General features: G+C 51.4%; 1 protein-coding gene and 1 non-coding gene across 2 annotated transcripts in view; one reads left to right on the top strand and one right to left on the bottom strand.

Annotated features, from left to right (window-relative positions):
- OTOG (otogelin) overlaps positions 1-24,709 on the bottom strand; it is an 85,965-nt gene that overhangs the window by 51,171 nt on the left and 10,085 nt on the right. The window contains exons 8-23 of the mRNA XM_060017333.1: positions 23,885-24,090; positions 22,699-22,829; positions 22,330-22,436; positions 21,804-21,913; positions 21,269-21,397; positions 20,308-20,416; positions 19,973-20,019; positions 19,369-19,514; positions 10,929-11,061; positions 9,869-10,046; positions 8,141-8,265; positions 7,043-7,255; positions 5,265-5,457; positions 3,834-3,908; positions 3,169-3,212; positions 1,500-1,659 (exon numbers count right to left, since the gene is read on the bottom strand). Coding sequence (XP_059873316.1) covers positions 1,500-1,659; positions 3,169-3,212; positions 3,834-3,908; positions 5,265-5,457; positions 7,043-7,255; positions 8,141-8,265; positions 9,869-10,046; positions 10,929-11,061; positions 19,369-19,514; positions 19,973-20,019; positions 20,308-20,416; positions 21,269-21,397; positions 21,804-21,913; positions 22,330-22,436; positions 22,699-22,829; positions 23,885-24,090 — 2,106 coding nt within the window. The remainder of the gene's footprint in view (positions 1-1,499; positions 1,660-3,168; positions 3,213-3,833; positions 3,909-5,264; positions 5,458-7,042; positions 7,256-8,140; positions 8,266-9,868; positions 10,047-10,928; positions 11,062-19,368; positions 19,515-19,972; positions 20,020-20,307; positions 20,417-21,268; positions 21,398-21,803; positions 21,914-22,329; positions 22,437-22,698; positions 22,830-23,884; positions 24,091-24,709) is intronic.
- Positions 24,357-24,429, top strand: TRNAW-CCA (transfer RNA tryptophan (anticodon CCA)). The gene has a single exon. It is a non-coding gene; the product is annotated as a tRNA-Trp (tRNA).

The following is a 24,709-nucleotide window of genomic DNA, read 5'->3' as shown; positions in this document are numbered from 1 at the left end:
GATTCAGGTACTGTCCTGCTCAGACTGGTCCTGCGAACAGCCAGCCGGGCCTCACAGACAAGAAAACTGTGGCCCAAGAGGTCATGTAACTTGTCAAAAGTCACCGAGCCCTTAGAAATCTTCACATCCTATCCTACCCTTTGGAGCCTGGGGACTGAAAAGGGAGCCCCAGTCTGGCTTCGGGATCTTCTGAGTTAAACTAATGCCTGATGTTGGACATTGCTTTAGAACCTTGCTACTCAAAGTGTGGCTCCTAGACCAGCAGCATCAGCAACCCCTGGGAGCTTGTTAGAAATGCAGAGTCTTGGGCCTAAGGTCCTGTGCGAGTTCTCCAAACCTCACAGGGCTCCCTTGTGGATGTCCTTGCCTGGGAAAGGGCAGGCTCATAAACCACATCATGACCTCTGTGTAGGGGACCAGACTCCAGGCCTCACAGAGCCAGCACGCCGTGGCCAAAGGGCAGGGTTTGCAGTAAGCAGAGTTGGGTTTGAGTCATGGATCTCTGGGCAGACCACTTCCCTGCACCCCACCCTTGGCCTCAGTGTCTTCATCTGCAAAATGGGAATAATGATCCTCCCCTCCTTTCTCCCGAGGATGCTCTGAGATTGAAGGAGATCATTACAACAAGGTGTTTTATAAACAGCAAAACTCCAACTGACTATTCCCTCCCTTTCCCACCCTAGAAGCTCTGACCCCCTTCTCACGTCCTTTGGCTGCCAGGCCTGGGCTGGGACTCCCAGTTTAGCCCTGTTCTCCGCACAGGCTGAGGACACAGCCCAGTGCTGCCAAGTCATGGGATGAGGTGCCCAACTGTCTTCTCAGCCTAGACCTGAAGCAAGACCAGCATCAGGAACGAGAACTGGCAGAGCGCGGTGCTGGGCCCCTGCAGCCACCTCGGCATGCAGAGCATCAATGAGGCAACCTACAAAACTCAACTCATGCAGGTCACCCAGCTGTGATGGCAGCATCTCGGGCACCCAGGAGGGAGACTACTTCCACAGGGTGGGGCCTTTCTTTTTCAAGTATTACAGGGGCCTGAGCCCTCCACCTGGTCAGAATTTTGCAGGGATGAAGGTTGAGAGCTAAACACGGGTTTCCTCTCTCATAGTCTTCAGCCCATGAGGCCTCTAGGGTATGCCCGGCACCCACCCAGTGGTTGGCACCTCACTTAATCCTCCAACAATCTCTTGAGGTGGTAGAAAGTATTATTATTCCCATTTTACAGATGAAAAACTGAGCCTCAAAGGAGCTAGGCCCCTTCCTTGTCCAAGGCCACATGCTGGTGAGAAGCAGAGGCAGGTGGACCCCGCTCCGGCTTGGCTCCCCACCCTCCTGCTCTTTCTCAGATTCTCGCTAGTCATTATACTGTCACTGGCCAGCTGTGGGCTGATGCCTCCCTGCAAGGCTGTGTGAGGTTTTCCCTGCCCCTCACTCCACGCTATGGTCCCTGGTTCTGCCAGCCTTCGGGAGTGGTAACCCATTGCAACACAGATACATACCCTTGGGGACAGGCGCATCCTGAGAGGCAGGGGCCACGGGCTGGCACGCTCAGGCTCAGGTTCAGCAGCTGCTGCTCACACGTCCTCTCTCTGCTCAGCTCAGGGTCGGTGTGCAGGTCACTGCAGTTCACGAAGACCTGGCCTGCTGGACAGGCAGCAGCTGGAAGAGGAGAGGGTGGTGCTGGCAAGAGCCTGGACACTCAGCAGGATGCTTGGAACACCTGGGCCTGGGGTGGGTTCCTGGGCGGCAGCGGGGGCCAGGGAGACCTGGGGACCAACATCTGGAGGATGCAGGCAGAGATGGGGCTCTGATGCTTTCTCATGCCCTTGCTGCCCCTGAGGCATTCCTTGAGTTCCCAAGTGCACATCACAGTGGGTGGGAGGGGTATGTGCTGTCCCACAATAGGACAACCACCACCAGTACCAATTACTGGACGTGTCCTTTCAACCAGGTATTGTTCCAGGGCCCTCATGTGCATTTTCTTATTCAATCCTGCAACAACTCTGTGAGGTATTACTATCCCCTATTTTCCCATATAATGGAGAGAAGTCACTTCTGCGCTCAAAGGCATGATAAGGTGAGAGGAAGTGCCCCAGAGGGACCAGAAGAGGAGCCAGAAAGAGGATAGCCATGCAGTGTGGCAGGTGGCCAGGGGACTTTTAACAACATGGAAGTCAACTTCCCATTTACCTGTATTTCTGTGACATAAACCCACTCTCTCTCCCAGAGCCTTCAGTCGTGTCGGCCGTATACACTTATACCATGTGAGCGATCTTTTTTAGGAAAATCAATAAAGGGGGTCTGAGTTCTATGCCCACCCTGGGACGGAACAGAGAGAAAGGGATAGCTACAGGAGATGAAATAAAAGTCCTAAAGGGCAGAAACCTGAAGCCAGAAACAACAAAAAGAAAAACACTCTCAGGGACATACACGAAACGTGGGGAGAACATAGGAATCTAGGTTATATACAAAAGAGGAAGTGAAGGTTCAGAGAGGTGAAGTGAGTTACCCAGGGCTGCACAGGTAGTGAGTGCTGGGCAGGATTTGAACCCAGGGCTACCTGAGTTTGGAGGCCCTGCTCTTTGCCACCTGCCATATGACTATTCTCTGATCTCCTCTGTGCCAATCTCCATACTTAGCGGCATCATCCACCCCAGGAGGTCCTCCCTGAAGGCTCCAGCCTCCTTGCCCTACCACCTCCAAGGCCCTCACAGGCTGATCCACCAGGGTGCCACCCTGATGCCCCCATCTCTACTGCCTGTGAGCGTCTCAAAGGCTCAGCCTATCCTCCCCACTGCTGTGATCCCACATCCCGCACTGGACACAGAGTCAGCCTCAGTAGACACGTGATGGTTCAGACAGAGAAAATCCAGGACCCAGGGGAGGTCAAGGGACTGTCCAGATACCCCAGCTGGTTACTCCTGAGGGAGATGGAGTCTCAGTATCTTCTCGAGAAGCAGGAGGGACAGCCACTTGAGTGGGGCTGAGGTTGGGACAGGATTTCACAATGCCACCCTCCAAGTTGGAACCTTTCCCGAGAGGGCAAAGAACACAGAAGGCTCGCTGTGGCACAAGACCTGGGGTGGGGTGTCCCTGTCCTGGTCTGTCCTCGAGCTCTCCACAACCCCACTACCATGAAGGAGGCCCCACCCTCCCTGTCACCCTTACCTGGGGCTCTGCTACCACAGCTCATGACCCCATCTTTGCAGTGGCTGCAGAGAGAGAGAGAGGCACTGGGATCAGCCCACCCAGTCACTGCAGGGCCTGGAGACCTCGAGTTACTGCACTCAGGTTACTGCAGGATTCAGAAGGACATGCCCACTTCTGTCCCTGGCTCCCTGTGCAGAGGGGGAGGGTGGGTGTCGCTTCATGGAAAGTTTTGCACTGCTGAATTTTCTTTAGTCAGCAACTTCCATTTAAAGAGAGGATAATAGGACTTCCCTGGTGGTCCAGTGGTTAAGACTCCATGCTTCCACTGCAGGGGGCGCGGGTTCGATCCCTGGTCTGGGAAGTTCCCACATGCCCTGCGGCGCAGCCAGACTAAGATTAAAAATAATAATAATAGGGCTTCCCTGGTGGCGCAGTGGTTGAGAGTCCGCCTGCCGATGCAGGGAACACGGGTTCATGCCCCGGTCCGGGAAGATCCCACATGCCACGGAGTGGCTGGGCCCGTGAGCCATGGCCGCTGAGTCTGTGCGTCCGGAGCCTGTGCTCCGCAACGGGAGAGGCCCCAGCAGTGAGAGGCCCGCGTACCGCAAAAAAATTTTTTAAATAAAATTAAAAAATAACAATAATAAAGAGAAGATAATAGTGCTGCTGTCTAGGGAGCTCACCAGTGGCCTAGAGATGGGATGTCACTGTCTCCAGGGGGATAATCCATTCCTTGGAAGTGGCAGGAGCACTGGTTCCTGTACAAGCCGGGAACAGAGAAAGGTGGGCCAGCTCAGGAGCTGGGGCAGGAACAGCCAAGGACAGGGGCCCCACCCCTCAGCCAGCCAGGGGCATTCAGACCCAGCATCCGTTCTGATGGCTCAGTGCCTATACCACACAGGTTGTTAAAATACTGTGAACACCAGGCTAGGCCCTCCAAATACGTCATCTTTCTAGCATACGGCGGAGAACCTTATGCTACCGTCTCTGCAGCCTCCTCTCGTAGGTCATCTGAGGCCAAAGGCCGTGTTGCCTTCTCACATACCTCCCATGGCACCTGCCGGTTACGGCCAAGTGCAGGCCTTGAAGCAGAGCAGTCGAGGGCTGGAAGGGATGTCTGAACTCATCCAACCCCAGTGCTTCTCACCACCTTCTCCCTCTAAATCCTCCTCCACCCCATATAACCCTCAGAGGCTCCCTTCTCTGGCAATGCTCAAACTCAAGGGGTCGGGGCAGGGCACACATCTGGATCTCAAGGAAGGACTGTAGCTACAAAAGGTCTCTGAGTGAGTGAATCAAATATGCTCCCTAAAGGGGCTTCTCTCCAGCTCCCCCATTATTCAGTTGAATGTGATACCATTTTACAGATGGAGAAATAGGCCTGGAGGGGAACAAGGACCTTGGCAGTCAGCCCCAGGATCCTGTGAGGTGAGGTCACCACCTCCCACCTCCCCCGCAACTCTGCCCTCTAGCCACACCGAGAATGCCCACAGGCAGGTCTCAGGGCCTTCCCCTTGTGCCCCTCCGCCTACAGCACTCTTCACTCAAATCTCTGCTCAAATGTCACCTCATCAGAAAGGCCTTCCTCCCGTGCTCACTTCACATGACATAACGGTAACCCCTCCCTGTCCCAGGACCCTCTGTTCTCACTCTGCTGTATTTGGCTTTATAGCTCTTGTCACCACCAGACCCATGAAGGATCTGTTTATTTGCTTATTATCTGTCTCACCACCCAGAATGTGAGCTCTGTGGGGCAGGACTCTGTTTTGTTCGTTGCTGAACTCCCGGGGCCTAGAAATGTCTGGAACATACATGGTCAGTAAAGATTTGTGGAAGGAGAGGAGAGATGAGGGCAGAGACCCTGTTGGCTCTGCGGGGTTGTTCTGGGCTGGAGCAAAGAGCCAGAGCTGAGAAGAGAGGCCAGGGAAGGGGGAGGGGTGTCTAGAAGAGGAAGCCCACCCGACCACTGACCCAGCTTACCCTCCAAGCTCTGCCCCGAGATTGTGAGATGAAGTAGGGACATGAGAGGCCCAGTCAGGCACCCCAGTTTCATATGCTCTGGAGATCCCCAGCCTCATCACCACCTGACACAGAGCTCAAGCCAGCCTGCTCACCTGGGAACACAGAGGTCAGCCTGGGTGTCCAGATAGGTGTCTGGTGGGCAGGCACAGCCCTCCACACACTCGTCCCCGCTGAGGTCGCCGTCACCATCAACTCCACAGGCCTCAGGGCCGGCTAGGTCCTGGCAGGTTTGTCCACACGGAGCCACACAGGGGCTGTACTCCTTGGTAGCCTCACAGGACAGTGCTGTAGTGAGGAATGTAACTGTGCTTTGTTTCTCTCTTACTCACAACTGTGTGGGGTGGAGTCATCATCATAAAGAGGAGAACTGAGAACCAGAGAAGTTAAGACATTTGTCCAAGGTCACACAGCAGGTCAAGGTCACAGCTGAGATCTGAACCCAGCCTGCCTCCCACTACACCAGAATGGCAGAGCCACAGAGGTGGGTCCCACCTCCCAAGTTCAGCCTGGACCCTGCCATTGGTATTTCCTTTTCTCTGCAGGGCGTTCCTCTTAGGTAGTGATACTGGGGAAGGAGTGGAAATCACTGCCCCCTGACAGCCCTGCACTCACCCACAGACACACAAGCACAGGTTTGTAAATACACACACACTTCTGCCTCTCTCGCTTCCATGGGTTATGAAGATCAGTTGTGCTCCCTCCAGCAGCCTCTCGGGGCCCTTTGTCCAAGACTCAGCGTTGCCCTCTCCTCATCTGGACACCATCCCACTGCCCTGGGGTCTCCCACAGTCTGTCAGGGCCAGTAGAGCCACCTAGACTGCCAAGCCCAGTTGTTCTCACCCTGGCTGCGCATCAAAGCCACCTGGGAGCTTTTAAAAATGCTGACCCCTGCCCCTCACTGCCAGATACATTGTTTTAATTGATACTGGATATGGCTCAGACAGGTGCATTTTTTAAAAGTTCCCATGATGATTCTAATGTGGTCCTATCCAACCAGCTCTGGAGAAACTTTGACTCAGAGACGGGCAGGGCCTTGTCACACACACACAGAAAGTTACCTGCAGGGCTAGAATAAAACTCAGGTCTCCTGACTCCCAGTACAGTAAGCCCCCTACATACGAACCTTCGAGTTATGAACTTTCAAAGATGTGAACGTATTATAAACCTATTATAGTACAGTACTATACAGCCGATTGTGTTAGTTGGGTACCTTAGGCTAACTTTGTTTGACTTACGAACAAACTGAACTTACGAACATGCTGTAGGAACGGAACTCATTCATACATAGGAGACTTACTGTACTGTGCCTTTTCCATTTATTCAACAAACATTTGCTAAAAGCTTACTGAGAGTGAGGCCCTGTGCTGGGGCTGGGGGCACAGAGATGACCAAGACATGGAGAGGTATGTGGCCTGGGGTGGGAGTGGGGGTGGGTACGGGCCAGCCCAGGCCCATTGAGCCACGTGTGCACTCAAACCTGAGGGCCACACAGCCAGTGATCTTTAGAAAGTTCACTCTGGCTGCAGTGAGAAGAGGCTATAGGGACACATGTTAGGTAGCTGTGACTAGGGTGGTGGCAATGGCAGTGGTGAGAACTGGCTGAACTTGCAGTTGACCAGACTTACAGGACTTGGAGGTGGACTGGAGGTGACACGTGCCCAGGTGTCAGGCCTGGGTAATCCATGGATGGGGGCCCTCGGCAGAGGTGGAGAGCACAGGAGGAGAAGCAGTTTGGGAGGAAGGGGTGTTAGGCTGGAGGAGACTGTAGGATGTCCCAGGGGAGAGGTCAGGGGGGCAGGTGGACACTCAGATCTGGAGCTCCAGCTCCTCCAGCCATCCTCACATGGGCACACAAGCGTGGGGCGCTCACCACAGGCTGGCAGGTGGGCACGGAAGTCGACGGGGAGCCCATGGCGCTGGCACAGGCGGGCATAGTGGGCTAGCGTGGCACACAGGCAGGGCTGCCCACAGCGGCAAGTGTCCCGGCGGCACTGCTCAAAGTAGGGCACAGGGCTCAGGTACGTGGAGCAGGGCGCAAACAGCTCCCCAGTGAGCACGCTGCAGGACTGCAGGGCATAGGAGGCTGGAGACAGACAAACGGGCCGAGGGTCAGAGGTCTGGTTTGCCTGGTGCCCCAGGCCCCAGTCTCTCCCTCCCTCCTTCCCCACAGCTCAGGGGACTCTGTACACGGGAGTGTGTGTGTATGTGTGTGCGCATGCACAGGCACTCGTGCAATGCACTCCTCATGCCAGGCATGAATCCATATGCCAGAAGGAGTCGAGAGAGGGAACGAAACAGACAAAAGTCCCTGCCCTCATACAGCAGACATTCTGGTTGGAGGAGACCATCACTAGACGACTTACATAGTAAATTAAAGGGGAAGAATCTAAGGAGAGAGAGAAAGCTAGGAAGGAGAATGGGGATTGCAAGTTGGGGCGGGAGGGGAACTGTGATTTTAAACCCAGTGGTCCGAAGCCCTCAGTGGAAAGATGTTTGACCAAAAACTCGAAAGAGGTGAGAGAGTGAGGCATGTGTTTATGAGGGAAAAACATTCCAGGTGAAGGGAACAGCAAGTGCAAAGACCTGGAGAGAAGGACCAGGCTGTGTAGGAAGAGAGCAAGGAGGCCAGTGCAGCTGGAGGAAGGGGGAGGGTGGGAGGTGGATGGGGGAGGAGGTGAGATAAGGGGGATGGGAGGAGAGCGTAGAGCCTGGTGGGGCCACTGTGAGACCTCGGACTTTTGCCCTGGGATGGGGGAGCTTGTACAAATGTGTGTGTAGGTGACAGGGATAGGACGTGAGGTTCCCTTCTGCCTGCCCCTCACCAGAAGGGAAGCCCAGTCCCCTCCCCGTACCTTCTCCTTTCTGATCACTCCTACCCGATGTGGTCAACATCCTCATGCCCAGCTTCCCATCTCATCTCTCTCAAACCAGTCACACCCATCCTCCCTCCCCTCCCCGATCACCTCACCGGCTTGCAGGTGCACATCACAGGGGTCCACCGGGGAGCCAGAGACCAGCGGGAAGCAGGCGGACAGTGTTTTCCAAGAATTGCCAAAGAGTTGTGGGGTGCTCTCAGGCACACCCACTGGGGACCTGCAGCCACGGCAGAGTCACATTCACACACTGGCCCACGTGCACCCAAGTGAACGTACAGCATACACCCAGGTAAGCATCCACCTGCCCATGTACACACACTCACACACACCCACGGAACACAAATATATGCCAGACACGCAAACAGTCAAGGGGATCTCCACAGACACATTCAAGCACATACAATTACAAATGTGCGTGCATACACACACCCATCACGTTCAACAGGCTCCTGACGGGCTTGAGGCCACACACTGTCCCCCTCACCACCCACCCCAGTTCTTCATGTCAGAAAGAGATAAACAGGGACACCATCAACCAAACTTCACCACATCAAGACTTCCTCTTCCCTCCCCCAAGGGCAGTTCCCCCAAACTCCTTTGCCCTCCCTCTCTTTCCAGGTGGGAAATAGTCACATGAGGGGCAATAAAAGGGGGAAGGGGAGAAGCATGTTTCCTAGACAACACCAGTCTCCAAAGGTCACCGAACTGGGTGTAGACGGTAAAATGGAGAGAGATCATAGTGTCCACGAGGGGCAGGTTCTGCCTGGCGCCCACCACAGGCACGTTATTGCTCCGGAGCAGTGGGAACACTCAAGTTACACAGAGCAGTATTGCCACCCAGAGTTCACGGTTAGCAGCATGGCAAGCAGCCCACACTAAACAAGGTCTGCCCTCACCATTCTAACCAGCTGCGCTGACATCAGCTCCACCAGGCAAGGCAGAGTAGGGTGCTACATTTTAAAATGTACATGCATGGAAAAGCTCCCAGGTTTTTCCTGTTCTTGCTTTTCCAAACAAATTCTCATTTCTGTCTGAAGAAAGCCTCTCATGTTTCCTTCTGCATCACCCAACGCATGTAACTTGAAGGACTGGCCAGAACCTTCAGCCGTCAAGATCAACCCTTTGTTCTCCCTTCTGGAAGGTCAGACTCTCGTCCTCTCTCAAATTCCTCAACTGTGTCCATGCCTAGATAGACTTTTCTCTCAACTCTCTGTCGGTCCATGGGAAATAGCCCTCCCCAGAACACGGGGAGGCTCACAGGATGCAAACCACAAGCACCAGGCAGGAAAGGTACGTGAGTTAAAATGGCCTGGTGGGATAGAAAGCAAGGGTTTGGGCATCATTGGTTTACTGGGGGCTCACACTCACCTAAAAGTGTTCACAACCAGTTAAAACAGACAAAACCGTGAGCCAGATCAAACTCAGCCTGAGGTCCACCCATATTAAGACCTCACTGTAAAACAGTATTTCTCAAGGTATCTCTCTAGACCTCACAGACTAGAATCACAGAGGTGCTTATTAAAAATTAGATCCCCGGGCAGTATCCTAAATCAGATTCTTGAGGAGTGGGGCCCAGGAATCAGCATTTTAACGAGCTCCTGGGATGATTCTTTGGCGCAAGAAAGACTGTGAACCACTGCTTTAAAGAAACATACTTAAATTTAAATGTAGAGGACTAAATAATCAATGGTGCACGTTGGGAACACTGAGAGCCCACGGCAGCCCGGGAGAAACGTTCCTAGGCAGCGCCAGCCCGCCCGCACACACTCTTAAGGGGCCTGCCTCCCCCTCTCCTTCCAGTTCCGGGTCAGGGCACGTACAGGAAGTCGTCCTGCGTGTTGCCGTTGAAGGTGCCGCAGAGGCCCACAGTGTCTTCTACCCATCGCTGGTCCACCTGCAGGTATAGCCGCGGTCCTTCGCGGTCATAGAGCACCCGCACACCCACGTTGGTCCTCACGCGCAGGAACACGGACGAGAGCCTCCGGATTTCAAAGGCGTCTGGGCACAGAACCGGAGCGGGGATGTAGGAGGTTCAGACAGTATCACCCCATCCACCGCCACCACCTGCATGGCCCACGCTGACCCCCATACCCAGCCCAGTCTTCACACACAGTGAGGCTCTGCCTGGGGGTTGGTTTGGGGAGCCTTGAGAAAATCCTATTCAATGATTAAGTCAGGACCCAGGAATAACCTACCATGGCAGCTCCCGCTGAGAAATTTCTTCTAGCATCGAGTGCCAATTAAAGCTTTGCCTCCCTAAGTCGTGTGTTTCCTTTTCTAGCAAAGGAGAATTCTGTTAACTACCCTTTTTTTTTCCCACAGTGACTACCAGGAAGTTCACAATATGATTTCTGATTCAATTGTAGCAATTTTAAGTTTTAGATTCAGTTGTAGTGAATTTTACACATTTTGTGGCTTGCCTTTTTTTCGGGGGGCAGGGCTCTTTACACTCTTGCATCTCCCCTCTTCTCAATCTTGAGCTCTTATCCTTTTTTCTTTTTTAATTTTTTTCTGGTGCCATTTTATTTCTTAATAGTTTTGCCATTTTTGTTAGATGTGCTTCCTACGAGCTATCACAAATACCTTGTGAAATCAGAAAGGATAATAATTAATAGATAGTGAGAGTAGGGATGGAAGACAGCTCCATTAATATCCTAATGTTAGGAGAAGCCATCATACTGCCATGAAGCCCACTGTCATGTCGGGATGGGGACAAAGACAATTTTATAAGTCCAGAGTCCATGTTCCTGGGACCAAGGTGTCCCCCTGGCCTGATTCACCCAGTATTAGAATGTGAGCTGTTGCCCGTGTGGCAGTGCCTTTGGCCAGAAGAGCCTGGGCCGCCACCTTTCAGCTAGCTCTCATCCACCAGGGCCGTACCGTCTGTGTAGGGTGGGGTGACCTTGTACTGGTCAAACAGAAGGACATCCCCTGCTTGGGTCAGGGTCACCTGCCTCCGAGGGTCCTGATGCAGAATCACTGACACTGACTGGACACAGACTCCATCCTGGTTCTAGAGAGAAAGGAAGGCCAAAGGGGCAGAGTTAGTCTGTCTTGCCTGCTGGTCCCAACAGAGCCCTCCAAAGGCAGGGATTTCAGCACAGTCTGAGGCTAGGGGAAGCCTCCCCACAGTGACAGAGGTCCAAAGGACATTAGGGGTCCTCTAACCAAATGCTTTCATCTGGGGAATGGTAAGGCAGAGGCACAGACTGGAGAAGGTTAGTGGCAGAACTGGGAAAATACAAATAAAAATGATAGTCAACCCTCAGGCTATGACACAGAGCAGAGATGGACCCCAGATGACCCAGAGTCCAGCCCCAGAAACACTGGCCTCCCCACTTGACTGCAATCCAGGACTTTAATTTCATCCTTGTATGGGTGTTTATGTAGCTCTTTCTATGTGTCACATCTTGCAGAGTATCAAGCTCCACTCATAAGCAGGCAGGAAATGAGCTAATATTCTCTAGGCCTCAGGTTCTCATCTCTGAAATGGGTAGTACACATTGGGCCCATTCATACCTCCCTTCCACAGAAGATGGTCACACAGTCATACATGATGAAAATGATATAGTCCCTGCCCTCAAGAAGAATAGATATTCGTGTGGGATACAGACATTAAATAAGTAATTACAAAGTTGGTTAATTATTATTTTGATCAGTGCTGAAAAGAGGTGTAGGGTGCTAGGAAAGCATTTAGTGAGGGAACGAGACTTAGCCTGCAGAGATAGGAAAGGTCATCCTAGGGAATGATAATAGTAATGTAACAATAATCAATAACAATAATGTAACAATATGTAGTAATGTAACAATAATCATAACAATAATATAACAGTTATACTACAATATTATTATAACATAATAATAACAGCTAACTTTAGAGTTACGTTCAAGTACCATTCGGATATATTTTTAAACATATTTACGCACCTAATCATCATAGCAATCTTATTCAGTAAGTACTACTAACTACTCCATTATGCAGATCAGAAAACTGAGGCATGGGAAAAAAGCTCAAGAGCCATTTGAGCTGAGATCAGAAGGATGCATGGAAGCTGGCTGGGTAACGGAAGAAGGCAATGGGGAAGACATCTAGGCAGAAGGTACAACCTGTACAAAATCCCTGACAGGAAGGCTTTTACTGTATTCAAGGATGTAAAAGAAGACCAGAGGGGTCAGAGCCCACTGGGCAAAGTGGTTTAAGGTTCAAGAGGTAGGCAGAGGGCTTCCCTGGTGGCGCAGTGGTTGAGAATCTGCCTGCTAATGCAGGGAACACAGGTTCGAGCCCTGGTCTGGGAGGATCCCGCGTGCCGCGGAGCAGCTAGGCCCGTGAGCCACAACTACTGAGCCTGCGCGTCTGGGGCCTGTGCTCCGCAACAAGAGAGGCCGTGATAGTGAGAGGTCCACGCACCGCGATGAAGAGTGGCCCCCGCTTGCCACAACTAGAGAAAGCCCTCGCACAGAAACGAAGACGCAACACAGCAAAAATAAATAAATTAATTAAGAGTTAGGACTTCAACATATTCATTAAAAAAAAAAAAAAAAAACGAGGTAGGCAGGGGCCAGCTTAGGCAGAGCTTTGTAATATTTTTGAACTTTATCCTAAGTTCAAAGACAGCCAGAGAAAGTGTAACAGGAAAGTAATACAATCGAGCACTGAAATGAACTGATCAGAGCTTGAAATTTTTCAGAAAGACATTGTACAACCAGTTATGACCTTTCTTTTAAGTTTCTGCCCAAGGGGACAATCCCTGAAACAGCTCAAAATCATCGTGCCTAAAACATCACCTTCTTTGTCAAACCCACTTATCCTCTGGTCCCCCCTGGACATGTCACTGGTGCAGGAAGAAAGCCTGCACCTTTAGTCAGTCTTAGGTTCAAATCCTGATGTCACTGAAAACCATAAGACCCTAAAGAACACACTTAACTTCTACAAACCTCTGTTCTCTCCTCTGCAAAATAGAGATACAACATGTGGTTGGTTCACCCTATTGGATACATATAAGAAAAGTGCATGAAATACTTTGGGGTTGTGTTTGTCAAAGCCACAGAACTTTACAGCACAAAGAGTGAACGCTAATGTGTGCAATCTAAAAAAATCATGTAGGAGGTCAGGGGATCCCAGAATGGAATGCAGACTGTGACAGAAGCATCTAATATATTACAAATATATGAAGCAACCTCACTAAAGGGGTTTTGGGGAAAGCTGTTGACCTAAGTTACTTTGGAAATAAATGGAGTTTGTAAGACTAAGAGCAAAAGGAATTGTGCCGAAGCACTGTACTCTACTTGATAAAGTTATTTCCCATGGAGATACAGGATAATAATTCTGATACTCCTACATGTATACTGGAATTGAACAGTTAGGTAAATGAACAGGTGAATAATGGAAGCCAGGTTTCTGACTGTTGGAGTGGGTGTTTAGAGATAAGCGAGGGGAGGAGGCTAGAATGATCCATATGGCAGTACCTTGGAGTTGGAACATGAGTATGAACTCCTGATTAGCACACATCATATGGTTATTTATAGAAATATTTATCGATATGTGTATATATGTTGGTTAGACAAGGATATGCATGGGTTATTCATATATTTCCTTTCTCTGTCAGCTGAAATGGCCTAAAAGAAATGATACCCCAGTAGCAATGAGCATACCTAGTGCGTGCCCAGGTCTTGGTTTCTGACACCATTCTCTAATAAAAGGAACCAAGAAAGCCTGGTAATATTTTTGCAGAAATGGCTGATTCTAGGACTGGGACAGGAAATATACAAGATGAGCCTGGTACATGTTGTAGGGCCGAAAGGTTAAGGAAGTACATACACACACACATAGTGATGGAGGTGTGTCAAAGGGACACAGGAGCCACGTGAAAGACTGCCCAATGGCCAAAGCTGAACAATCTGAGTAACAAAATTAAAAAGTATTGGATTATAAACCAAATTATAAAATAAGTATCCATGAGGGCTTCCCTGGTGGCGCAGTGGCTGAGAGTCCGCCTGCCGATGCAGGGGAGGCGGGTTCGTGCCCCGGTCCGGGAAGATCCCACATGCCGCGGAGCGGCTGGGCCCGTGAGCCATGGCCGCTGGGCCTGCGCATCCGGAGCCTGTGCTCCGCAACGGGAGAGGCCACAACAGTGAGAGGCCCGCGTACCGCAAATAAATAAATAAATAAAATAAAATAAAATAAATATCCATGAGCGCATGCTGATATAAGTGACTGAATAAATATATCAGAGAGAAAAAAACGAATCTGCAGAAAAACTTGCGTAAATTCTGTGGCTTCAAGGAGGGGAGCATAACTCCCCATTCTTCAAGTGTGGGCTGAACATAACGACTTTTCTTCCAAAGAGAAGAATAGTATGGAAAGGGGGAAAAAAGAGTAACTTCTCGGTGGCAAACACTACCTCAGCTATATGATCAAGGTCCATATCAACAATAATAAACCACGTTGATAGTGCATACCCTTGGTAAGATGTGATGAAAAGGACACCTTACCTCCAATCTTCCTCCCCAAAACCCACAACCCCACTCTAACCATGAGAAAAACATCATACAAATTCCAAAAGAGGGGCATTCTACAAAGTAAGTGACCAGTATTCCTCAAAACTTTCAAGGTCATCAAAAATGAAGTGTGAGAAACTATAACAGCCAAGAAGAGCCTAAGGAGATGTGATGACTAAATGTAATGTAGTATCCTAGAACAGAAAAATGACATTAGGTGAAAAACTAAGGAAATCTGAAAAAGCTATGGCTTTAGTTACTGATGTATCCATACTGGCTCATTATTTGTAATTAACGTAAGATGTTAATAATAGGTTGTGGACTTCCCTGGTGGCGCAGTGGTTGAGAGTCCGCCTGCCGATGCAGCGGACACAGGTTCGTGCCCCGGTCTGGGAAGATCCCACAAGCCGCAGAGTGGCTGGGCCCGTGAGCCATGGCCGCTGAGCCTGCGCGTCCGGAGCCTGTGCTCCGCAACAGGAGAGGCCACAACAGTGAGAGGCCCGCGTACCACAAAAAAAAAAAAAAGAAAAAAAAATAGGTTGTGACAGGCTTTCTGGACAACATCCAGCCTTGGATCGGGCTCAGCTCTTCCTCCTGCTGGCTGTGGGTTGTCAGAAATGCCCCAAGCCTCTGTAAGCTTGTCTCATCATATTGAAAATAGGGAGAATACTAATAACTACCAAGTGGGGGTATTTTGAGCCTTAAACTAGATGCTGTATGCAGAAGTGATGGACGTTCCTAGCACTGTGCCAGTAGTTTTCATCATCCTCTCCGTCACTGCCCTCACCCCACCCCATTCTGTTCACCCAGACTGAAGTCACAGCTTCCTCTTTGACTTTTCCTGCTTCTCTCCCACATCCCCCCTAACTTTACCAGCCACAGTCAGCCAGTTGCCAAGTCCTTCTGCTTCTGTGTTAATGCATTCTAGAACATTCCAACCTCACTGCCTTTCTCATGTACTCTAATCCTCCTGGATTGCCCTTCCTCCCCATCCTCAAATATACATATTTTATTTCTGTTTGTCTTTCCAGGCCCACTTTTTAGGTCACTCAGCTCAAATGCCACCTCTGCCATGAGGCTTTCCCTCTTCCTTTCTTCTACCCCACAGGGGTATTTCTTCCTTCACAGAACTCCCCTCTTACAGCACTGATGGTGTTGTATCTCGTACTGAAGCAACCGACCTGAGGACGTGACGGACCTCCCACATCAGGCTGTGAGCTCCTGGCAGGTAAGACCAGGTCAGATTCATCTGTGTAACCCTCACCGTGCCCAGCCCAGGACTGGCCCAAAGCTGGCCCTCCATCAGTTCATCAGCATGGATGACGTCACAAGGGGGAGACCCGGCTCATGGTAAAAAGAACGTGCTATCAAGAGGCGCCATCCAGCACTGAAGCAGGTTACCTCAGGCTGAGGCTGGCCAGCCAGTCAGGGACACGTTAGAGAGAGGGCTGAGTAAGGGACCTCCCAAGGTCCCACAGCCCTCAGGTATTCTAAGACGCCAGACCTCCATAAGTGGGAAGGAGCCCAGCTGGGCTGTGTCTGTCTGCCTTGCCTTTTGCCACCCTCAGGATGTGATGAGAGTGACCCAACTTTTGAGGACAAGTATTCTCTTGACTCAGATAGCAGCCAAGGTCAGGGCCAGGCCATCCTCTGGCAGAAAAAGGGGTGGGGGCCACTGAGGCCTAAGAGGGAGAAAGCCCAGCCCTCCACCTAGTCCACAGCTCAGCATGGGTCCCCAGGGCCAGCGAGGGGCATGTCCAGCTGATGTCTGCTCACACTCAGGGCCCTCAGTGCTGGGGCTGCAGAAGCCAGCAGGGAGGAGGGACTGGGGGTGGCCCCGCCGGCTAGGGGTGTGAGCCCCTGCTCCTCTATGCTAGGAGGGGCTTCAGTGCCACCAGACCAGGACTGGTGAGGTTGGCTAGCACGGTCAGCTCAGGGACAGTGCAGTCACTACTGAGAGACAAACAAGCTCGCATCTACCCCAGACCTGCAGGTTGGCCTTTTGCTCAGTTATGTTCACAAGTGGTTGACACAGCTCAGGGCTCACCTCCTCTAGGAAGCCTTTCCTGATCCACCTCCTCCTCCCACCTGACATCTGGGTGAAACAATAACAGGGAAAAGTTCCTCCATGCAGATCTACTCTGTACTGTCCATGTTGTCACAGCTCCTGTAACATAGTAGGTTATGGGGGTCACTTGTCTGCCTCACGCACCAAACTGTAAGGTCCAGGAGGGCAGAGCCAGGTCTAATTCATCCCAGTCCCAAAGACTCAACACAGCTTCTGGAAGACATAGATGTTCAGTATATGCTGAATGAACGAATGAATAAATGAATAGAGATGCTGAAGGTACAATCCAAGGAAGCAGAGATTAAGTTGAATTAAACTTAAGTTGAATTAAATTTTAGAGATTTTTTTTTTACCATCACATCAAAAAGAATAAAATACCTAGGAATAAACCTACCTAAGGAGACAAAAGACCTGTAATCTAAAAGCTATAAGATGCTGATGAAAGAAATCAAAGATGACACAAACAGATGGAAAGATATACCATGTTCTTGGATTGGAAGAATCAATACTGTCAAAATGACTATACTACCCAAGGCAATCTACAGATTCAATGCAATCCCTATCAAATTACCAATGGCATTTTTCACAGAGCTAGAACAAAAAATTTTAAATTTGTATGGAAATGCAAAAGAACCCAAATAGCTAAAGCAATCCTGAGAAAGAAAAATGGAGCTAGGGATTTCCCTCGTGGTGCAGTGGTTAAGAATCCTCCTGCCAATGCAGGGGACACAGTTTCGAGCCCTGCTCCAGGAAGATCCCACATACCGCGGAGCAACTAAGCCCATGTGCCACAACTGCTGAGCCTGTGTGCCACAACTACTGAAGCCCGCGTGCCCAGAGCCCATGCTTCACAACAAGAGAAGCCACTGCAATGAGAAGCCCGCGCACCACAACAAAGAGTAGCCCCCACTCGCTACAACTAGAGAAAGCCCGTGTGCATCAATGAAGACCCAATACAGCCAAAAATTAATTAATTTAAAAAAAGAAAAACAGAGCTGGAGGAATCAGGCTCCCTGACTTCAGACTATACTACAAAGTTCCAGTAATCAAAACAGTATGGTACGGTGGACACTATAAAACTCTTAGAGGAAAACGTAGGCAGAACACTCTTTGACATAAATTTCAGCAATATATTTTTTGACCCACCTTCTGGAGTAATGAAAATAAAAACAAAAATAAACAAATGGGACTTAATTAAACTTAAAAGCTTTTGCACAGCAAAGGAAACCATAGACAAAATGAAAACACAACCCACAGAATGGGAGAAAATATTTGCAAACGAATCGACGGACAAAGGATTAATCTCGAAAATATATAAACAGCTCATGCAGCTCTCTGTCAAAAAAAAAAACCCAATCAAAAAATGGGCAGGGCTTCCCTGGTTGCGCAGTGGTTGGGAGTCCGCCTGCCGATGCAGGGGACACGGGTTCATGCCCCCGTCTGGGAAGATCCCACATGCCGCGGAGCGGCTAGGCCCGTGAGCCATGGCCGCTGAGCCTGCGCGTCCGGAGCCTGTGCTCCGCAACGGGAGAGGCCACAGCAGTGAGAGGCCCGCGTATCGCAAAAAATAAAAATAAAAAAAATTGGGCAGAAGATCTAAATAGACATTTCTCCAAAGAAGACATACAGATGGACAAAAAACACATGAAAAGGTGCTCAATATCACTAATTATCAGACAAATGCAAATCAAAACTACAATGAGGTATCACCTCACACCAGTCAAAATGGCATTCATCAAAAAGTCCACAAACAGTAAATGCTGGAGTGGATGTGGAGAAAAGGGAACCCTCCTACACTGTTGGTGGGAATGTAAATTGGTACAACCACTATGGAGAACAGTATGGAGGTTCCTTAAAAAAACTAAAAATAGAACTACCATATGATCCAGGAATCCTACTCCTGGGCATATCCCTGGAGAAAACCATAATTTGAAAAGATACATGCACCCCAATGTTCACTGCAGCACTATTCACAACAGCCAAGACATGGAAGCAACCTAAGTGTCCATCAACAGAGGAATGGATAAAGAAGATGTGGTACATATATACAATGGAATATTACTCAGCCATAAAGAAGAACGAAATAATGCCATTTGCAGCAACACTGGATGGACCTAGAGATTATCATACTAGGTGAAGTAAGTCAGACAGAGAAAGACAAATATCATATGCTATCACTCATATGTAGAATCTAATTTTTTTAAATGATATAAATGAACTTATTTACAAAACAGCAACTGACTCACAGATTTTGAAAACTTATGGTTACCAAAGGGGAAATGTGGCGGGGGGCGGGGAGGGATAAATTAGGAGCTTGGGATTAACCTACACACACTATTATATATAAAATAGATAACCAACAAGTACCTACTGTACAGCACAGGGAACTCTACTCAACATTTTATAATAACCTATATGGGAAAATAATCTGAAAAAGAATGAATATATGTATATGTATACCTGAATCACTATGCTGTACACCTGAAAATGACACAACATTGTAAATCAGCTATATTCCAATAAAATTAAAAAAATAAAAAACAATGAGGCCCAGGACAGGGAAGTGACTCTCAGCTAGCAGATGTTCTGGAGCCAGAACCCAGTCTGCTGCCCCCTGGTTCTGCCCAGAAAGAATGGACAGCAGGATGAGTGGGCTGTGGAAGGACCTGAGGCCCTGCCCTAAATCCCCAGCCTCTCTAGGGGGCGGCAGCCAGGGGTGGCTGGCTGGTTCAGGTCTGGGGTCTCAGCCCTTACCAGGCCACATGGGGCATTCTGCAGTGTCACTGTGAAGGTGCCCGAGGAGCGGCTCTTGGCGAGGATGTACTGACACGTGGCAGGGAACGTGTAGCGGCGGCCATCAAAGGTCGTGAAGTGGATGTCGCCAGTCACTGAACACTCGGCTGAGGGGCAGAGAAAGGCAGCTAACCCAGGGGAGCTGCCCCACAGGGAGTGCCTTGCCCTGCAGCTCTGAGCATGAAGAGAAGACGGCACCCTGTCCTCGGGTATGAGGGCAGTGTCTGGAGCCCTGCCCGCCCCCCGCCCAGGCCTGTCTGAAGGGAGATGCAGCCCTGCCCCGAGCATCTCCCTCTGACAGGAGACCAGGCCCCGAGCATGGAGACCAGTCTCGGTCCAGGCCCCCCACGCTCAGGAAGGAGCCCATGAAAAACCCTCCCTAACAGGGGTGGAGCAAAACCCCTTAATCAGGCAAAGCAGCTCTGAGGAAATGAAGAGGGGCGTGCTGAGCCAACGGAACTGAGTGACCACCCCACGCCAGCAGCAGGCCTGGCCCCCAGCGCTTCCTTGCCCTAAAAGCTGTGGGACTGGTAGGGGGTAGGGTCCAAGATGGGGCCAGACATACCTGGGCAGACAGATGTGCTGCACAGCCACTTGCCCGCAGTGCATGTGCTGAAACACAGAGACCAGGGGGGCAGGGGCTCACCCCTCCAGGACTAGGATAGACGTCGGAGGGTTGCAGGGTCCGCAGAGCTCCTCCCCGCCCTCAGTTTTCCCAGCTCTAAAATGGGTGATGGAGATTCCACCCATAGAGTGGATATAATGAGATCTCCTGACTCAGAGATGCTGAGTGAGCGTTCCCATGCGGTCAGGCTCCCAGATCCTGGAGGGGCAGCCCTGAGAGAAAGCCCCAGAAGTCACCGCCTCCCCCTTCCCCTCTCCCCAACAGTGGACACAGACCAGGTGTTGCAGTCTTCTTTCACCACAGAACCAGTTGGGTACAGGGTCCCGTGGAACTCACAGGGACACTCAGCTGGTGCCACGCAGCCCCCATCCTCGAAGATCAGCCCTAGGGTGACAGCAAAGGTCCACTTAACTTGCCTCCATTCTTGTTCACAACCCTTTCGTGGCTCTCCAGGGCCTGTGAAAAACAGCACCTCATCCACACTCTTTCACCATCCAGCTCACTTTCAAACTTTCTCCTGCATAAATGATTAATCCCCTCTGAGCAAATAACCCCACTTCCAGACCTTTCTCAGAGAACAACCCACCCCAAACAAAATGCATACTGACTAGCTTCTCCTCCCCACCTCTCGAAAGCCTGTCACTGCATCTAGAACCAGCTTAGGTGCCACCTCCTCCAGGAAGCCTTCCCTGACGTTCTCTCTTCTTGAAATGAATCCCTATATCTCTTCTTGTCTGAACCGCTGAGCTGGTCCTCACCAGATTATGCCTCAGACTAGAGTCATGTGTGCAAGTGTCTTATCACAGCAACCTGATTTTGATCCCTGAAGTCAATGACTGTATCTTTATACTTTTTATCCTAAGCCCCAGCCTAGCCACGTGAGCTGCACACTATAGATGTGCTGCAAACGTGTACACCATGAAAACAGTATGTGGATGAATGTTTAAACAAATGCATGTGTGATAAATGAATAAATGAATGACTGAATGACTTGTCCTCATCTACACACCTTAAAAAGCTCAGTCCCAATGAAATTAAACACCCTGATGAACCTCTCAAGAGCCACAGTTCTGCCCCTACCCTCACCTCCCTTAAGCCATCCATTCATTCATTTATTCACTTATTGCTCGTTCCTTCATTCATTCTGCAAACAAGCATCCTCTGAGCCCTTGCTCCATGCCCATCCGTGTCAGGCCAGGAAGAGGCTGCCAGGCACCCACACCACCCCTCGCATACCGTCGGGGCAGTAGCAGCCATCCACACAGGTTATCTCGCTGTCCACGCAGGATGCCCGGGGCTGGCAGGAGGCGGGGCAGCAGGCGATGCACTCGTTGTAGATAAAGGCCTTCTCCTTGCAGTGCACCGCTTGCAAGGAAGGGAGCAGTATGGCCTGACAGCTCCCTTCTGGCCCCAGCTCTGCCAGGACCCACCCAGGACCCACCCCAAGCCCTGGGGAGGGGGGGTGGGAGGGCTTTGATTTTCCTGATTCCCCTAGTTCCAGTGGGAGCACCAGGTGACCAGGAAATTAGTGAGAGCCTGGGAGATGCCGAGAGCCACCCTCATCTCACTCGGTGGCCCCAGGCCAGTCCCTCTGTCTCTGAGTCTCAGTTTTCCCATCTATCACATGCAGATGCAACCTTAGGGCTTAATGCTCTGATAACTGTGGTTCTCAGCAGGACAGGACATTGAGCTGAGGCCTGGGAATGCCACCCACAGCCCCAGGACAGAACTTGTTGGAATCCCTCCCTGCCCACCACCAGGCTGCACCTACCGCATGGCCGGAGCTGGTTCCTCCACCCCTGCAGGGGCTGACCTGCCTGGGCACATGCCCGGGCATACTCTGCCAGCGCCCGGCACCAGGTGGCTTCATCACCCGCTGATCTGTGCAGGGAAACCGAGGGTCACACTGGAGTGAGATCCACCCTGTAGCCAGCCCGCCAGCACCCGATAGAGACCGCCAGGGCTCAGGGCACCCTTCCTCGCCATGCAGCTGGGAAAGGGAGCCAGGGAAGGCAGCTAGGTATACAGACCCCTAAGCTGGAGGCAGGAAACCTGGGCTCTAGTCTCAACATTGCCCCTGACTTACGTGACCCTGAGCGGGTCAGGCCCCATTTCTGGGCCTCAGCTGAATGGGGAAGGTCTGTCCTATGCAGATAAGAGTATCAGAGCTTTGGAAAGCATATCTGTTAGGGTCTGGGATCATCAAGCTCAGTGGCCCACCTGATGAACTCCCACCCCAGACTGGGAGAGGTCTCCCTTCAACCCAATACCCCCCGCCCCCCCGGCTCCCCACTCACTGGCAGAGATCGCTGGTACAGCTGGCCGTGAAGGGCAGAGGGCTGACATAGGCATGGCAGGCATCAAAGGGGGGCCGCAGCAGTGCCTCACAGCGGTCATACACACCCTGGGGCAAGGGCCAGGAGCCAGAGCTGGGGGCTGGCAGGGCCAGGTAAAGCCCTCTGACTTTGCCAGTCCCATACAGCACCCCAACTTGAGCCCGAGGGAGAGAAAGGGCCGGGTAGAGAGCAGACAGAAGGGGCATGGGCACCAACAACCCTGGGCCCCTGCAGCCAATGACTTCCCAAGAAGCAGAAGGAAACCAACCTAAGCCAGACACTAGGGTGGGGGTAGAGGCTGGAGTGGGGGGCTCTCCCCAGGATCCAGACCTGCATGGTTCCCTGGCTCTGCTGCAGGCACGGAGGGCGAGGCAGGGAGGAGGTCGTGGGCCCTGGGGGCTGGTTGGGGGCCCGCTCCTGCCAGCTGTGCACAAATTCAGCCACATCTTCCGTCAGCTTCCCTGTAGGGGAGAACTAGCATGACCACAGGCGGGGAGCCCGAGGGGAGGCAGATGGAGCCCAAGAGATGCCAAGAGGAAGGCAAGGAGTTGTAGAACCCAGCCTCGAGCTCCCATCCCAACCTGCATTTCCCTACGGAGCCGTTCTCCTGAAAAATCCGTGTGGTAAGAATAGTCAAGAATGCTCAAGACCCTGTGAGTTCCCTGGAGTAGATCCCTGCTGCTCTAAACTCTGGAAAGCAACACCATGCAATCGAAGGAGAATGAACGCGTGAGCCTGAACAAGCTCCGTACCGCTCTGAGCCCGAGTTTCCCCACATGTGAAACAGGGCAAAGGGTCCCCTTGTGAACTGACTGCAAGGACTATATGAGACCATGTGGGTAAAGTGTTCAGTGTGTCGTGGCGGCTCAAAGGTGTCACTTCCCTCCTGGCCAGAGTCACCATGATGTGGCCTGAACCCTTCGCTTTAACTTCTTTTTTTTTTTTCGGTACGCGGGCCTCTCACTGTTGTGGCCTCTCCCGTAGCGGAGCACAGGCTCCGGACGCACAGGCTCAGCGGCCATGGCTCACGGGCCCAGCCGCTCCGCGGCATGTGGGATCCTCCCGGACCGGGGCACGAACCCGTGTCCCCTGCATCGGCAGGCGGACTCTCAACCACTGCGCCACCAGGGAAGCCCCACTTTAACTTCTTGCCACTCCTGCTGGAGCCTTTCTCTTCTGGGCTCCCTCTAGTCCCCTGTGCCCTGCTGCCACCCCAGCCCCCTCCATCCCCCACTCACCTTGCAGGGTCAGTGCCACCTAGCAAAGTGTCCATTAGAGCCTCACACAACCCTAGCAGACATTCTCATCATGGCTGTTTTACAGATGAGGAAACTGAGGTCCAGAGAGGTTAGAAGATGCCTGAGGCCACACACTTGGAAGGGGCCCCTGGCCTCCCAATGGATCTTTAGTGCCATGACCCCAGGGTTCGGTCTCAAGTCCCTTTCCACCCCTTCCAGCCTGACCTATCCTCCATCCCCACCAAAATCCCTTGGAGGCCACCTGCCCTGCACCTCACCATAGCTGGTCACCAGGTCGTCCTGGGGGTCGGCGTTGTTGTTCCCACACAGCCCATGGGTCCAGCCCAGGAGCTCTGGGCTCATCTTAATGTAGACAGCCGAGGTGCCATCCCAGGCCAGCGTGAAGGCCGACTGATGCCGCACGAGGATATAGCCAGCAAGCCGCTGCAGGCGCATGCTCCCCATCACATGGGGCAGCTGGACCCTGCAGGGCAAAGCCAGAGCTTCAGGGCGTCCACACCACCTCCACGAGCCCAGTCCCTTCACCAGAGGACCCACCATCCCCTACCTGAAGGACCCACCATGTACACAGGACCTGCCTCACCCCACGGCCACTGGTACCACAGGGTGTGAGGTCCTTATTTTCCCTGCCCCTGACTTCTTGGGTGCCTGGAAGTCCACCATCAGAAAGGGGTTCTTTTGTTTTCAGAGTTTTAAAGTTGCTTTTTAAAATTGCAATCTTCTGGGACTTCCCTGGTGGTCCAGTGGGTAAGACTCCATGCTCCCAATGCAGGGGGCCCAGGTTCGATCCCTGGTCAGGGAACTAGATCCCACATGCATGCTGCAACTAAGAGTTCGTATGCCACAACTAAGAGCCCACGTACCGCAACTAAAGATCCTACATGCTGCAACTAAGATCCAGTGCAGCCAAAATAAATAAATAAATAAATAAATATATATATATATTTTTTTTTAATAAAACAAAATTGCAATTTCCCTTGCTATCTGGAATCACAATGAGGGCAATCATGAGATTCTGAGCACTAATAGTGGTGGCTTTTTATACCAAAATTATTGATGTATCTTTTATTGACGGTGCTTCA

The sequence above is a fragment of the Delphinus delphis genome, chromosome 8 (genome assembly GCF_949987515.2).
Source record: "Delphinus delphis chromosome 8, mDelDel1.2, whole genome shotgun sequence".
Classification (NCBI taxonomy): Eukaryota; Metazoa; Chordata; class Mammalia; order Artiodactyla; family Delphinidae; genus Delphinus; species Delphinus delphis.
The sequence above is the reverse complement of the archived record's forward strand: the minus strand, read 5'-3'. Positions and strand labels throughout refer to the sequence as shown.